This window comes from Mastigoproctus giganteus, chromosome 11 (assembly GCF_048544385.1).
Source record: "Mastigoproctus giganteus isolate SK-2022 chromosome 11, ASM4854438v1, whole genome shotgun sequence".
Lineage (NCBI taxonomy): Eukaryota > Metazoa > Arthropoda > Arachnida > Uropygi > Thelyphonidae > Mastigoproctus > Mastigoproctus giganteus.
Genome location: NC_143585.1, coordinates 155,938,451 through 155,954,682, shown reverse-complemented (window position 1 = coordinate 155,954,682; position 16,232 = coordinate 155,938,451). Strand labels below are relative to the sequence as shown.

At 38.9% G+C, this 16,232-nt stretch overlaps 1 protein-coding gene across 4 annotated transcripts in view; it reads right to left on the bottom strand.

The window, feature by feature from the left end:
- Trm7-32 (tRNA methyltransferase 7-32) overlaps positions 1–16,232 on the bottom strand; it is a 204,503-nt gene that overhangs the window by 175,553 nt on the left and 12,718 nt on the right. For all 4 annotated transcript variants that reach the window (XM_090385277.1, XM_090385281.1, XM_090385278.1 and 1 more), the window contains exon 2: positions 6,948–7,017. In XM_090385277.1, coding sequence (XP_090241403.1) covers positions 6,948–7,017 — 70 coding nt within the window. The remainder of the gene's footprint in view (positions 1–6,947; positions 7,018–16,232) is intronic.

Genomic DNA, 16,232 nt, shown 5'->3' with positions numbered 1-16,232 from the left:
AGAAGCCTGAGAGAAGTTTTGGGGGCACTACCCCAGATGTGGGAACAATATTCCATGGCAGGGCAGATTTGCGATTTATACAGAGTGAGCAGCTGTTTGGAAGAAAAGTAATGCCGAGAGCGAAAGAGAAAACCAAGTTTTTTAGATGCAGAGGAAGCAATATTTGTAATGTGCTTGTGCCAAGAGAGATTAGAAGTCAGGGTAATCCCCAAAAGAGATATATCATTTTGCCTAGAAATCGGAGTGTCACTAAAGATAAGCATAGGAGCAGAAGAATCCTTTTTGCAAGATATAAGACAAGAATGAGTTTTAGAAGGGTTGAAATCAACTAAGTGTGTCTCTGCCCCGGTGGAGAATTACCTGAAGATCGGCATTTAAGGAATTGGCAGCAGATTTTCGAGAAGTTGAAGCTGATTGAGCAGGACAAGGTTTCTCAAAATGGAAAGTGGAATGCAATGTGCTATCATCGGCAAAACTATGGATAGGATTTCCAGTCAATGGAAGAAGGTCATTGATATACAAGAGGAAAAGAGTGGGGGAAAGAACTGAACCTTGGGGGACACCGGCATTAGTGGAGAAGTTAGAAGACAGAGCGCCATCTACCATCACCCTCAGTGAGCGGTCAGAGAGAAAACTGGATAACCAATTGCTAAAAACAGTTGGCAAACCATAAGATGGAAGCTTGTTTAGAAGACCTTTATGCCAAACACGATCAAAAGCCTTTGAGATGTCAAGAGCAACTACTTATGTTTCACCGAACCTTTCCATTGAATTAGTCCATAAATGGGTAACATAAGCCAGAATATCACCAGTGGATGGACACTGATGGAATCCATACTGGTGATCGTTGATCAGACGGAAGGTTTCTAGGTAGTTTAAGAGTTGCCGGTTAATTGATTTCTCCATTACTTTAGAAAGAGTAGAAGTAATTGCAATGGGACGATAATTGGATGGGAAGGATTTGTCACCCTTTTTAAGAACTGGCTGGATATGAGCAAATTTCCAAGCAAAAGGAAAAACACCTTTGGAATAAGAAAGTGAAAAAAGGCAGCAAAGAATAGGAGTAAGTTTGGGAGCACAGATTTTGAGAACAAGTGGAGAAATACCATCAGGACCTGGAGCTTTCTTAGCATCAAGATTCATCAAAATCCTTCTGATATCCTTTTGACGGAAGACCACAGGAGGCATTGAATGGAGCGTGTTGGGAATGGTAGGAGGTGTTTTACCAAGATCATTAATACATGAGCTGGAAGAAAAATGGGATGCTAGCAGGTCAGCTTTATCCTTGGCTGAAGTGAAAACAGAACCATCTGGTTTGGACAGAGGTGGGAGCAGAGATGGGCAAAATTTGCGGCCAATAGCTTTGGCAAGAGACCGGAATGCTCGGCTACCATTAAGGCAAGAAGCAAGTTTTCTACTCTTAGCCTGTTCAAACTCTAGTTTGGACTGATTAATAACTGCTTTACAAATGTTGCAAGCCTTGGTGTAGGCAGAAAATGAAACTGAAGAATTAGAAACAAGCCAATTACGATATGCAACATTCTTCTCTTGGACAGCCTTAGCACATTTATTCGAAAACCAAGGTTTAGATAAAGGACGAGATTTTAAAGTGGAGTGTGGGATAAAGGATTCCATTCCTGCAAGAATAATTTCACTGACACGATCTGAGCAAACGTTGACATCAGAAGTTTTGAAACAGTAATCCGACCAAGGAAAAGAAGAAAAGAAGTCTCGCAGGTCATTCCATTTTGCATTCTTGTAATGCCAAATAACACAAGGTTGGGAATAGCCATGAGATAAAGGTTCCATTGGAGAAGAGACAATCACCAAGTTGTGATCTGAAGTGCCAAGAGGACCTCTCACTTCAACTGTGTACTTAGAAGGGTTGTTTGTGAGAAAAAGATCAAGCGTATTGGCTGTATGATTAGGATTGTCCGGTATTCTTGTAGGTAAATGAACAATCTGTGCTAGGTCATTAGTAATTGCAAAAGTCTCAGCATCTCGACCTGCTGTGTCAGTGTGACTAGAAAACGGAAGCCAGCTGGAGTTGTGAACATTAAAATCACCAAGGAAAATTACCTCACTGTTAGGAAAGTTGGACTGGAGAAAGTCGAGTTGCAAAGAGAGGAAGTCAAAGAGCTCCAAGTGATTAGTGGAGTTGGGAGAACGGTAGAGACAACAGATGAATTTGACACAATGAGGTAGAGAGAATTAAAGCCAGAGAAGATCAAAGAGAGGAGATTCCAAATTGCCAAGTCTCTGACAGGGAATATCAGAACGGACATATGCACAAGTACCACCTTTGAGGCGAAAGGAATCATACAGCGAATAATTTGGGCATCTGAGATGAGCAGTAGTTGAATCAACCGATAACTGAGATTCTGTCAGAAAAAGTACATGGGGTTTGGCAGACTGCAAGTGAAAATGGACATCGTTGAGATTAGAATTGAGACCACGTATGTGGTCTCAATTCTAATCTCAAGTGCTGAGGACTTAGCTTTGTCAATCTTGGATTTCTCTTTTAGGAAAATATGGACACTGTCCTGTGTCCATTTCCTCCTTTCAAAAGGTTCCAAGACTGAGTCATCTGGTACTTCCTCTTCAACCTCCATATTTACGTGGGCACTAGAGGATACCTCAAGTTCTTATTCTTTTGCACTTCAGGCTTCTTAATCTCCACTTTTTTCACTGGTAGAGCATTAGGAGGTACCAATATGGGGATGCTGTTGATCTTTCTGTGAGGGCTGTTTTGAGCTAAGAAGTAACAGGCGATGGGAATGGTGGTATAGTCATTTCCATCTGGGTGCCAATGGAAGATCTCCCTTGTACCTTCTGGGCATAGGTGGGTTTATTTATATTTATGGGTTTCATCACTTTTCTTGCCTCCAGATAAGATATGTTCAGCTGTGCCTTAAGTCACTGAATTTCTTTTTCTTCCTTCCACCTCTGGCATGCTCTGGAGTAAGAAGGGTGTTCTCCTTGGTAGTTAATGCAGGTTAGTTTGGTAGCTAAACATGATGTTGTTTTGTGGTCCTTTGCACCACATCGATCGCCTAGGCAAGGACTCCATGGCAGGCCATTTACAAAATGGCCTGCCATGGAGTACTGGATAATTGATATAGCCAGCTTTAATATAATTATTAAATGTCTGAATTGAAAGTCAGGATTACGTTTCTAGTGGGAACAAGTTTCCTATCCCTATGCACAGAAATTCTGTTAACAGCAATCACTCTGTGATTTTAGTTCAGAGCAAACTTCCTCCTCGGTAACCTCGAGAAGGTCCCACTCTGAAATGATATGAGTTGAGGGTCCTTTGTGGTGTCACGTTTATGGGTATTCCTCCAAATGATGTTGTTCGGAGTAGCTGCTCAGAATGTCTATCATTTTTTGTTTCAATTAAGAGGTGTCCAGGACAGAGCCTCTTAACTGATTTAGATATTCCTGCTAACAACTATAAACAGTATCTCTCATTCGTTGGATCTCTTTATCTAACACATTGTACTTTAGTAAGAAACATTCAAGTTTCACTGCGAAATTTATATTTTTGTTTTTAAATAAATTTTTAAAGAAATCTATTAATTTTAAAGGTTACTATTAATATATATTTTTAGTAGCAATGGGTAAAATATATATTTCTCCCTCTCTTTTGATTATGCCATTGTTTCATAATATTAGGTGTATAAATTTAATGATTTTCTATTATGGTATTTAGAAAAAAGTACCGGAACGTTGTTCTGGTGCATTCTGGCCCGAGTATTTTCCTGTTTTGCTGGATGAAAAAAACCTTGCTATCTATGCCTGAGACCAACTAACTCAACCAAGGAGTGAAAAAAGCCCATTAAGGTTCCTCACGTCATTGACGGGATTTAAACCCAAGGGCCACCCAGTGTGGGGAGGACTGATGATACCACTGTGCTACCCACGCAGACAATATATTTAGGAAAGGTGTTTGTTTTGATTGCAGTCTCCAGGGTTCCCCCTATGTTTAGACAATGAGAGACAAATATATTTAGATAATAATAAGCACATGCAAATAGTAATGATAAATATTTGTTTCTCACTGTACAATCATAGTTTACTTTAATGTTAACTGTTTTATTGCAGCCATGTCTGCAAATGGGTAGGATACTTTCCCTCCAATTCCAGAGCTCTAGTGACTGGCTATAATGATGTTATTGGAAGTTAGATCTATCTTCCTAGAACTATGTAAATAAGGCATCCACCTAGTTCTGAAAAGCTATTTCTACCTCTGATTCCAGCAGCAAAGTCAGTGCAACGGTTAATGAGCTACACATTTTTTGCAGAAATATAAACACTCCATCTTGCAATGTGCATGCCAGTGTGAGTGTGCCATCGAAATCCATCAGCACTAACAAAGTATGGAAGCACACTTTCCGCAGCACAACAGTGAGAAAGAATTTAAGATGCCATACTAGAAAATTACTCACTTCTGTTCCCACATCATAATAAAAGTGGCATTTCTTCTGAAATCAATTTGTAAAAACTTATGGGCATTAGCAACTCCTATGCGTAAGGTTAAAGTCTTTCCAGATGTGGGGAAACTTCAAATACTACTTCTTAGTTTCAGAAAGAAACACTGCTCTGCACTGTTTTCTGTCCCTCCACTGACAGTAACAGAACTTGAGCTTAAGCTCAGTTCAAAAATAGCATTGTTATCTAAAAGTTCTGCTAAAATTATTAATATCATTTTTATAGCAACATCACCTAAACTGACAATAAATATCAGTATATTTCCCTTCTGAGGAAGCATTACTTATTTGGGGTGCATGAGTAGGGTTAGTCATAGTGAAGGAATTCACGGTACGAGTACACCACTGCCTAGAAGGGTTATTTATTAGAAAGAGATCAAGTATGTTGGCTGCAGGGTTAGGATTGGCTGGTATACTGGCAGGTAAATGAACAATCTGTGCGAGTCCATTAGTAACTGCAAAAGTCTCAGCATCTCAACCAGCTGAGCCTGTGTGACTATAAAACTGAAGCCAGCTAGAGAGCTACGAACATTAAAACCAGCAAGTAAAATTACCTCACCATTAAGAAAGTTGGACTAGAGAAAGTCAAGTTTCAAAGAGAAGTCAAAGAGTTCCAAGTGATTAGTGAAGTTGGGAGAATGATGAAAGCAACAGATAATTTGACAGAATAGAGTAAAGACATTTTAAGCCAGAGAAAATCGAAAAGAGGAGATTCCAAATTACTAAGTCTCTGACATGGAATATGCACAAGCACCACCTTTGAAGCGAAAGGAATAATACAACAAATAATTAGGACAACAGAGATGAGCAGTGGTTGAATCAACTGATGATTCTGTCACAGCAAAAGTGCTTGGGGTTTGGCAGGCTGTAAGTGAAAATGGACATCATTGAGATTAGAACTAAGCCCATATATGTTTGCGAAATGAACAAGTAAGTGTTTGGGAGGTTTAGTTCTTCTTGCAGATAAGTTTTTTTCTTAGTTATTATTTTATCTAGTTTAGTATTTTCCACAAGAAGAAAAGGTAAAGTTTTTTTGAAGATTACTAAGAATTTTAATTCTTTAGATTGTGAAAAACAAGCATTATGATTAGTGTGTACATCTACTGATAAAATTTTGTGTAATAAGTGTTTTCCTGTATAAAATTATTAAAAAAATTTTAAATAATATAATTTATTTTACATTATTATAAAAATTAAGAATTTTACCCTAAAGTGTTGTTATAATGGATCCACATCCTGAAACATGGACTGAAAAGGAATAGGGATGGACAATATGTTGAAGCTGATGATACTGAATCAGCTTCAACATACTGTCCAATCTCATTCAAATGCAGGTGCCTCCGTAGCCAGGTGGGATGAAGCAGCAGTGCGTAGCACATGCTTCTTGATTAGACCGGGGTTCGAGCCCGTCACCACCAAATACGGAGGATGCAGAAAGGTCAGGGAATGACCACCGCATATCTCCCGGAGCAATATGGCCTTAGTTGCTAATGCTCCTAAAAACAAAATAACAAACAAACAAACATTCAAATGCATCTGTTTATGTCAAACAACGAATGCCAGCATTACTTGGAATGATGATTGTTCACAGATGAAATCCATTTACTAAAAAAGCAGCATTTACTTGTTCCAATGCTGCAAGGCACATAAAGGACCCTTGCAAATAAAAGTGGCAGCAAACTTGTTAAGCAGCAGGTGGTCTCTGGTATCAATTCCATGCCAAAATTATGAAAATGAATGAGCTCAAGGACAGTTTAAATCCAAAAACAAAAATACAAGACAGGAAAAAGAGTCCTACTTATCCTAAATCTGAAAGGATAAAAACATTGCATTAACTAATTTTATAATTTCGAAATATAATTTCTGTTATATGCTAACTCACTTCAACAGATTTATTGCTACTGCTTAACCAAACAGTGGCAACGAAACAATTTTCTCTCTAGTACATCACTGTTGTGAAATTCATTAGCTGCTATCTGGTGAAGGGCAGTCCCTCAAATAAGGTTTTTCTCATGTTTAAGGAAAACCACCACAACTAGTCATTCCTGTGCTAACACACTTGTATAAATTCCTGGCAGTATTCATATGTCATAGCAGTATTTCATATTTTAAATAAATGAAAAATTAACTTTTGGTGATGGTATATATTTAACAGTTCAATAAATACGAGAACAACATGACAAAGACAAAGTTTTTCTGCTATGAGCATTAGAATTACTGCATTTATAGAAGTAAAAATTCTTCTTACAAAAAAAAAAATAATAATAATAAACACACACATGCTTCATTCAAATATCTGAATGAACTATCCCATTTACCTCACATTATCAATTCTATTGTATGTAATTAGTTTTTGCCTTACGTGTGTGTATTTTCTTTTTTGCTTAATGTACAAGATCATTTCCATCTTTATATCTTTCACTTACTGCATTATATAATTGAAAAACTATTTCTTACTTTAACTTTCTTGAAAGAACTTGGCTCCAACTTCCAGGGGCGGCACATAAATCCACTGCTTTCTTAACACCTATGGAAAAGATTATTATTATTACTAGCCATATAGTACAAGGAAGCCTGAGGCTTAGGCTGCATTAGCTAAAAAAAATTTCCGAGTCACCCTGAGAGAGAGAGAGAGAGAGAGAGAGTCAGAAGTAGAAGAGAATCACCAAGAAGGAGAATGATGATATCCAGCTCAGGACCCTAGGCGTGTGAAGCCTACTCACCAGATGTGAGCCCCTTATGATCTGCATGTTAAAACTCGTGCCACAACATATCATTATGGCACATCTATTAAGTCATTTTGTCTTAAGGCTAACACGGGAGTCACATTCTGACTTTCAAAAGGAAAGGCTGAAGATCTTATAATTGTAGGTAGGAGGAAAGCAATGAATTTTTTTTTAAATCTATAGTTTGGAGTTGAAATTAATTTTCACTGACAACAATTTGAAAAGTGCTCATAAGTCTTTTTTTTTCACTTTCACAGGAAGGGGGGGGGGGGTGTAACCCTCTTTTCAGTAGACAAATCAATCAGATGACAAAGACAGCCTACTACCAATAAATCCAGGGTCCTGAGCTGGATATCATCATTCTTCTTGGTGATTCCCTTCTGCTCTCTCTCTCTCTCTCTCTCTCTCTCTCTCTCTCTCTCTCTCTGAGTAATTCAGAAATTTTTTTTTTTTTGGCTGGTGAGCATAAGTCTCAGGCTTCCTTGTACCATATGGCTAATAATAACACAAATACATTAAATCTCTCTTTTCATGCTCTTGATACTCCAGCTTTTATGACTATAACAGAAGTACTATCACCCACCACTAAGGCCAGAGACAGTTTTCTGAAGGAATCTCACAGTGCTCTACATGCCATCTAATTGTCCCTCAGTTTTAAGTAATATACTACAAGGTTTATGAACTAGTTCCCATAAATTGACAAGTTCAAAATTTCTGTTATATTGTTAAATTTCACTATTCCTTAATCAACACAGGGCAATTAAGGCACATATACAGGGTGGCTCAAAAATACACGGCATAACTTGAGGAATGAGTTCCTCGTATGTAGACAATAAAAATATTTTATATCAACATAGTTCCGGAAATGCTTGGTTCCCAAGTTATTAACCAGAATGTCTTATCTCCCGCAGGTGATTTCCTTCATCACAAGGTACTGACAGAATCTGGTGGTTTTCCATTCTGACCATGTAATCAGGGATCAAATCAGGAGCAAGTGGATATGCACTTTATGTACAGTTTGACGGACGGCAATGCTCTGGAAGCTCGTCATTTGTACCACGAAAGGTTCCCAGAACGAAGATGTCCAGACAGGAAAACGTTTGAAGGTATCCATCGCCACCTTTGTGAACATGGGACCTTTACACCTCATGCTGCCGACAGAGGACGACCAAGATATACAACTCCTGAAGTAGGAGGAGATTTTGGATGTTGTGCATGCCACTCCTGGAATCAGCACACGCAGAACAGCAATGCAACTGGCTGTTCAACGTTTGACTATTTGGAGAGTGTTGCGACAACAACTGTAACCTTACTATCTTCACAGGTACAGGCCTTGTCACCAGCAGATTACCCTGCGCAAGTAATGTTCTGCCAGTGGTATTCAGGCAGAAGGTGGATATTTTGAACAATTACTATAAGGTGATGTGAACAGTTAAGTGTCATAAACAGACCTTCAAAACTCGGAAACCAAGCATTTCATATTTTTATTGTCTACACATAAGGAACTCATTTCTGAAGTTATGCTGTGTATTTTTGAGACACCCTGTATAATGTATGTAACATTTTTATTTGAACGAATAAAATATTTTTCTGCTTTCTGTTTTCTTTAGTACAATTATTTTATTTTTGTCAATGTGATAAAGTATTTTTTAAACTTTCTTGGCCAACCTTTTAACCAGTTATTGTTAGGATTTCAGAGACTTGGTGTAACACAGATAAGAGGGTGAGGCGAAGGAAGCTGTTGCATCAGGTTAAAAGCTGAAAGGGGTGCCAAAAGAAAGAAAGATTAAATAATTACCAATGTTTTCAATTTTATGTTTTGATTATTCAAATTTGTTTATCATCTTGCTTTTACAAGAAGAAAATCTTTGTCGCGCCACTGTACAGATATCGAACTCCGCGCACCAGTGCTATTTGGGGTGCTGCTATCCGTAGCCGAGTGGTCAGGAGCGGGAGTGCAGTAACACACGCTCTTTGAATAGACCGGGGTTCAAGCCCCTGACTGCTGAATACGGTCGATCTGCCAACCCGCACTGGACCAGCGTGGCAGATTATGGTCCATTTCCCTCAGCATGAATTGTTGAGGAGGCTCCATCCTGCAGTGGGTTGATAATGGCTGCACTTTACTTTTTTTTTTTTATCTTTGAAATGAATGATGCATAAATAAATTTGTTATCTATTAAATATTGGTACAGATACACCATAGATAACTCATTTGTTTGTTTGTTTGTTATTTGGTTTTTAGGAGCATTAGCAACTAAGGCCATATTGCTCCATGATAAGCGGTGGTCATTCCTTGACCTTTCCACATCCTCCATTTTTGGAGGATGCGGCCACGGGCTCAAACCCTGATCTAGTCAAGAAGCGTGTGCTATGCACTGCTGCTCCTGCCCACCTGGCTACGGAGGCGCCAAGATAAATCGTAAACGAAAACTACCTTCGTAGTGTAAAGGCATCATTTTAGTTGTATCTCATATTGTCATCATCCTTCACAACGAGTTACCATGTATTGCACTACCATGAATAAGTAATGCTTCTCTAATAGAGAAGACTATTCCTGGTGGGTACAACCACCCAGACGGCAACATTAAGGCTAGTTGGCCTTTCATAGGTGGGTGGGCAGGTACCCTAATATTGCAGTCAAGACAACCCAGTTGTGAAGTTAATCCCATAATACAGATACCAAAAGGTGTATGTGATAATACTATAATAAATATAAATGCAACAAGGCACAATACTATGAGCTTAAAATTATCTATTAAATACTGATGTAGTTACACCATAGATAGCTCTTAAACGAAAACTACATTCACAGTGTAAATGCATCATTTTAATTGTATCTCATATTGTGATCATCCTTCACACTAATAATAAACGTTGCTTATTATTATGCATAAATAAATCTGTTCGGTGGGCACCACCACCCAGACAGCACCATTTCAATGCTAGCTGGTGTTTCATTGGTGCGTGGGTAGGTACCTTGGTATTGCAATCATGACATATTATGGGATTAACTTCACAACTGGGTTGTCATGATTGCAATACCAGGCCCACCCACCAATGAAAGGCCAACTAGCCTTGAAATGGTGCTGTCTGAGTGATGGTGCCCAGCAAGAATTCTCTTCTCTATTAGAGAAGCTTTACTTATTTGAGGTAGTAAAATACATGGTGGTTGTTGTTGTTATTTGGTTTTTAGGAGCATTAGCAACTAAGGCCATATTGCTCGGGGGATATGCAGTGGTCATTCCCTGACCATTTCGCATCCTCCATATTTGGTGGACAGGGGCTCGAACCCCGGTCTAATCAAGAAGTGTGTGCTACGCACTGCTGCTCCTGCCCACCTGGCTACTGAAGCACCATGAAATACATGGTAACTCATTGTGAAGGATGATGACAATACCAGATACAACTAAAACAGTTCCTTTACACTACAAAAATAGTTTTCATTTAAGAGCTATCTATGGTGTATCTTCACCAATGTTTAATAGATAATTTTAAACTCTTATAGTATTATGCCTTGTTGCATTTATATTTATTATAAATCTGTTATATTTATAATAAATACTGCTTATGAGAATAAAATTCACTTTAAACAGTTTTTATTTTATTTTTTTGTCATCCTTTTATTTTTATTAAAACGTGTACCAGAAATGTATTTTAAATAAGTCATATATTTCTTTTTATTAAAATTTTTTTTTTTATATATTTTAGGGAAGGGCACAATTTTTCATTTTTGCCTCATGCACTAAAATGGCTCGGCATGGCCCTGCACAGATATAAGGAATGCAGAATCTGAATGTGGGGAGTAACAATGTGTACAGAAAAAAAAGACAGAATAGGAAGGGAGGAGGTGTTATTCTATTAGTTAAGAAGCACAAAATCTAAGGCAGTGCATCCAGTTGATGTGGGTGGCCAGTACAACGTTGAGTCAGTCTGGTGTGACAAAAGAACTGGCAAAGCAAAAATGAGAGCAGGGATGTTATAGGTCTAATGATTCTGAAGAGTACAATGAACAGGAATACAGAGTGAGCCAGTAAATCAGAATGTCTTATAAATGGGGGATTTTAACTTCCAAGATATTGACTGGAACTTGTCAGTTGGTCACTTGAACACTAGCAGGACTTTTGTGGACTTACTGGATGAATGTTTTCAAACAGCAGCAATTTTGTGAAGAACCAGAGGGAGTAATACTCTTACTCTGAATATCAGCAGTGATTATCAAGCATTGAGAATCTATAGATAAAGAAATCACTAGGTGGCAGTGATTGATGTGGGATTTACTTAAAGATGTAACTATCATCAGGGGTAAAAGGAAGGGTTTTTGCTTTCGTAAAGTCTCAGACAGTTTATAAATTTTATACAATGAAACCTACTGATGATGCTGCCATCAAAAAATTCTAAATGAGAAGCATTAGAGGAATTAATCATGGAAGAAGCTACTAACTAATAAATACTGTTCAAATTTTAGGTCCAAGTGGATGTCAGATGAACTAATGAGATTCATGGAAAGAAAGAAAATTGCATTGGATGCCTATAAATTATTGGGTGACACAGAAGCCTATGGTAGATATAAGATAGTCTGTAATAAAGTCACAAAGCAGATTAGGCAAATGAAGGTTACAAGAAACCTTTTGCAAAGGATGCAAAGAAAAACAGCAAAGATTCTTTTATTTATGAAATTCTAGAAGGAAAGGAATGAAACAGATTAGTCCAATTGACATCAATGGTTCGACATAGTGATGATCCTGCTCAGGTAGACAAACAACTGAATGAGTATTTTGCATCTACATGTACACATCAGGAATTTTCTAGGGAAGTGGAGCCCAGAAGTTTATCATGCTCTAATAGGGGGCTAAATGATTTTGTAATAACTGAGAGAAAAGTGAAAGAAAAATAGTTGAATTTAGACATAACAAAGGCATACTGGGTGGATCAGTTCTATCCAATTATTAATATTAAGGGAGGCAACAAAGGAAGCAAACTCTAGCCATAATTATGAGTAGTAGTAGTAGCATGTGATGCAAGAAAGCAAATGTATGAGCTTATGCAGCATCAGCCAAAAAAAAAAAAAATCACACCATTCCCTCCAAATGCCTGTCCAGTTCCTCCTTAAATTTATTCAACCTATCAACTTCCACAACGACAGATGGAAGTTTGTTCCAGCAATTAACCACCCGCTGGCTAAAGGCAAATTTCCGCACATCTAATCTACATCTGTCTTTTCTTAATTTGAATTTATGCCCCCTTAGGTACGTAATCTGAACAAGTGGAAGGATCCCATCAGAATTCAGCGTGCTCACCCCATTCAAGGCCTTATACACCTCAATCAGATCACCGTGCAGGTGCCTAGTCTCCAGCCACTGCAATTTGCAGAATTTAAGCCTCGCTTGATAAGAGGATCCCTTCATTCCCCTCATCAATCTTGTTGCCCTTCTCTGTACACGCTCAAGTAAATCTACATCCTTCCTAAAATGAGGCCTCCAGACCTGTACGCAGTGCTCAAGGCGTGGCCTGACCATTGCCTTATACAGAGGGATAATCACCTCCTTTTCCCTGCTAGCAAAATTCCTATATATCATTGACAAAACCCCATAACCTGCCTTGGCAGCCTGTCTGCATTGCTCAGAAAATTTCATATCTGCCTGCACAATTACTCCCAGGTCTTTTTCATTTTCTACCACCTTAAGTGTAGTACCACACAGTTGGTATGTTTCTCTGTTGTTACTTCTACCCATATGCAGTACTTTGCATTTGTCAAGGTTAAACTTCAGTTGCCACTTCTTAGCCCATCTGCCCAAATTATCTAGATCCTGTAGCAGTAGCACACTGCCATTACTGTCATTAACAACCCTGCCAACTTTGTATCATCTGCAAACTTCGACACTTAGCCTGATATACCTTCATCAATATCATTGATAAATACACAAAACAACAGTGGACCCAACACCGAACCCTGTGGAACTCCACTAATAACATTAGTCCAAGAAGAGCAGCACCCATTGATTACCACCCTCTGTCTTCTCCCACTTAACCATCCTTTTATCCATTGTAGCAACTTACCCTTAATACCATTCTGCTCCAATTTGTACAATAGTCTTCCATGCGCAACATTGTCAAAAGCTTTCCTGAAATCCAAATATATGATATCAAAATTATTTTTTGCATCCAGTTCCTTTGTAACCACATCATAATATCCTATCAAATTTGTCAGACAAGACTTTCCCTTAACAAACCCATGCTGTGTCTGAATTATTGCTGCAGTCTTGTCTAGATGATCCTGCAATGCATCTTTAACCAGTGACTCCATTATTTTACCCGGAACAGAAGTTAAACTAACTGGTCTGTAATTACTCGTGTCACCCTTCGATCCCCCTTTGTGAATTGGGGATACATTTGCACATCTCCAGTCCGTGGGGACCTCCCCTGAGTCCAAGGATGCTCTCATAATTATGGCTAAGGGTTTACTTACTTCCTTTGCTGCCTCCTTTAATATAACTGGATAGATCCTATCCACCCCAGGTGCTTTTCTTACGTTTAACTTCAACAGTTTCTCTTCCACTTTGATCTCAGTTATTACAAAATCATTAAGTACCCTGCTACAATTTGATAATCTTCTGCCATTTTCAAACCTTAATAATTCCTCACGTGTGAATGTAGATGCAAAATACTCGTTCAGTTTGTTTGCTATCTGAGCAGGATCATCAACTGTCGAACCATCGATGTCAAGTGGACCAATCAGATTCATCCCCTTCCTTTTAGAGTTTATATAGGTAAAGAAATCCTTGCTGTTTTTCTTAGCATCTTTTGCCAAGGATTTCTCGTAATCTGCCTTCGCCTGCCTAACCTCCTTTGTAACTTGGTTACAGATCAACTTGTAGCTATCATAGGCTTCTGTGTCACGTGTTAAATTTGTATGCATCCCATGCATTTTTCTTCTCTGTTACGAGTCTCATTAGTTCATTTGACAACCATTTAGGCCTAAACCTTGAACAATATTTCTTAATAGGTATGAAACATTTAGTAGCATCCACGATTAATTCCTTGAAGCTTCCCACTTAGAATTTACTGTTGGTAACATCATCAGTTGATCCCACTGTACAGAATTTAAAAACTGACTGAGACCACTGTACTCGCCTTTACGAAGCAAAAACCTTTTCCTTTACCCCTGATGGAAATTAAATCTTTAAGTAAATCGCACGTGAGTACACTGTGATCACTGCCACCTAGTGGTTCTTTTATCTGCAAATTCCTAATACATGAATGATCACTGCTGATAACCAGATCAAGAGTATTACTTTCTCTGGTTGCCTCTCGAACATGCTGCTGCAGAAAACAATCATCCAATAAATCCACAAAAGTCTGACTAGTGTGTGAGTGACCAACCCACAAGTTCCAGTCAATATCTGGGAAGTTGAAATCCCCCATTATAAGACATTCCGATTTACTAGCCCACTCTATTTCTCTGTACAATTGTTCATTGTACTCATTCGAGTCATTAGGCCTATAACACACTCCTACTCTTATTTTTGCTTTCGCAGTGCTTATGTCACACCAAACTGACTCAACAGTGCACTGTTCATCTATATCAACTGGATGCACTTCTTTTGATTTTATGTTTTTCTTAATTAACAGCATAACACCAAATTCCAGTTCGGCATTCCTTAATCTGTGTGACACCACGTCTCTGATATCCCAACAATATCCGCCTTTGATGTCCTGACCAACACTTCAAATTCATCAAATTTATTTACTATACTTCTAGCATTGGTATACATGCAAGCATACATGTTCCTATTCTTTGTTACCCTAACACATCCCATATACCTACCCGTTCCACGATGACCGCCACCCGTCCCTGAAACCCACAACACCCCACGCTCCAGGTCGCTACTTATTCTAATAGAAGTTGTGCAAGAATCAGCTTCACCTCTGCCTACGGCTACTGTTAAACTATTAGTCCTTGAATCCCCCCAAGCTATCAGTTTTCCGACCCACCCAACACTGCCTCGATAGCATCAGCAAATATTCTTGCACCCTTTCTATTTAAGTGTATCCCATCCCTGTAGAAGCAGTCTCTCCTGTTAACAAGTATAGTCCAGGCTGAAACAAATTCTACCCCTTGAGCCTTGCACAGTCTTTCCAGGGCCGAATTGATCGACAAGGCTCTCATCATATACTCCCTCCTATCGTGTCTGGGCAGAATTGCAGACACTTTCAAATTCAACCCTATTTCACGGCTTTTTTTCAACAGTGACCTGTACTTGTTAAGAAGTTCTGCCGGTCTCCTACTCTTGATATCATTAGTGCCAACGTGTACAACTATATCACCTTTTGTGCCCTTAAAAGATGATATCTGCTCTACAACATCATCAACCTTTGTTGTATGCCCTGGCAGACATACCCTGGTCCTGTTCCACCTATCCTTTTTACACAATATATTCCCCATCTCCCTGACAATGGAGTCACCAACAACTACTAGTTCCTGTGGGACCAGCGCATTCTGCCTTGGGGGTTGCCGCTGTGTTGCGTGATGACCAAGTGCAAGCTCTGGCGTTGATGTGGGCAGCTGAGAGCCTGATGGGCCCCTCAATTTAGATCTTTCGAGGGCATCCACCCTGTCCTTCAAACTTTCATATAGGCCCATAACAACGCTGAGTTGTCGCCTGATTTCCTTACACTCCTTGCATCGCGCACACACAAAGATGGCAATATCATGTTCCGTTCCAGATAGTTCGGCAAACATTTCACAAGCTGCACATTTTTTTAGGCTGTGATGCGTTGGAGAATCGCCCCCCCTCAGTTCTCCCACGAGTCACAGCACTCCTGCCACTTTGTGCCCATTGCTTTGCTGCTCTAGTTTGGGGCATGATACTTTAAATTAATAAAATTAATAAATTAAATTAATTAAATGTCAATACTACTCTATCTAATAGAAACAGTGAAGCATATTACTGTTTCTATAATTATACGGTAGATCTACCTAGCTATCTCAATTAAAAAATTGAATTCTCTACCA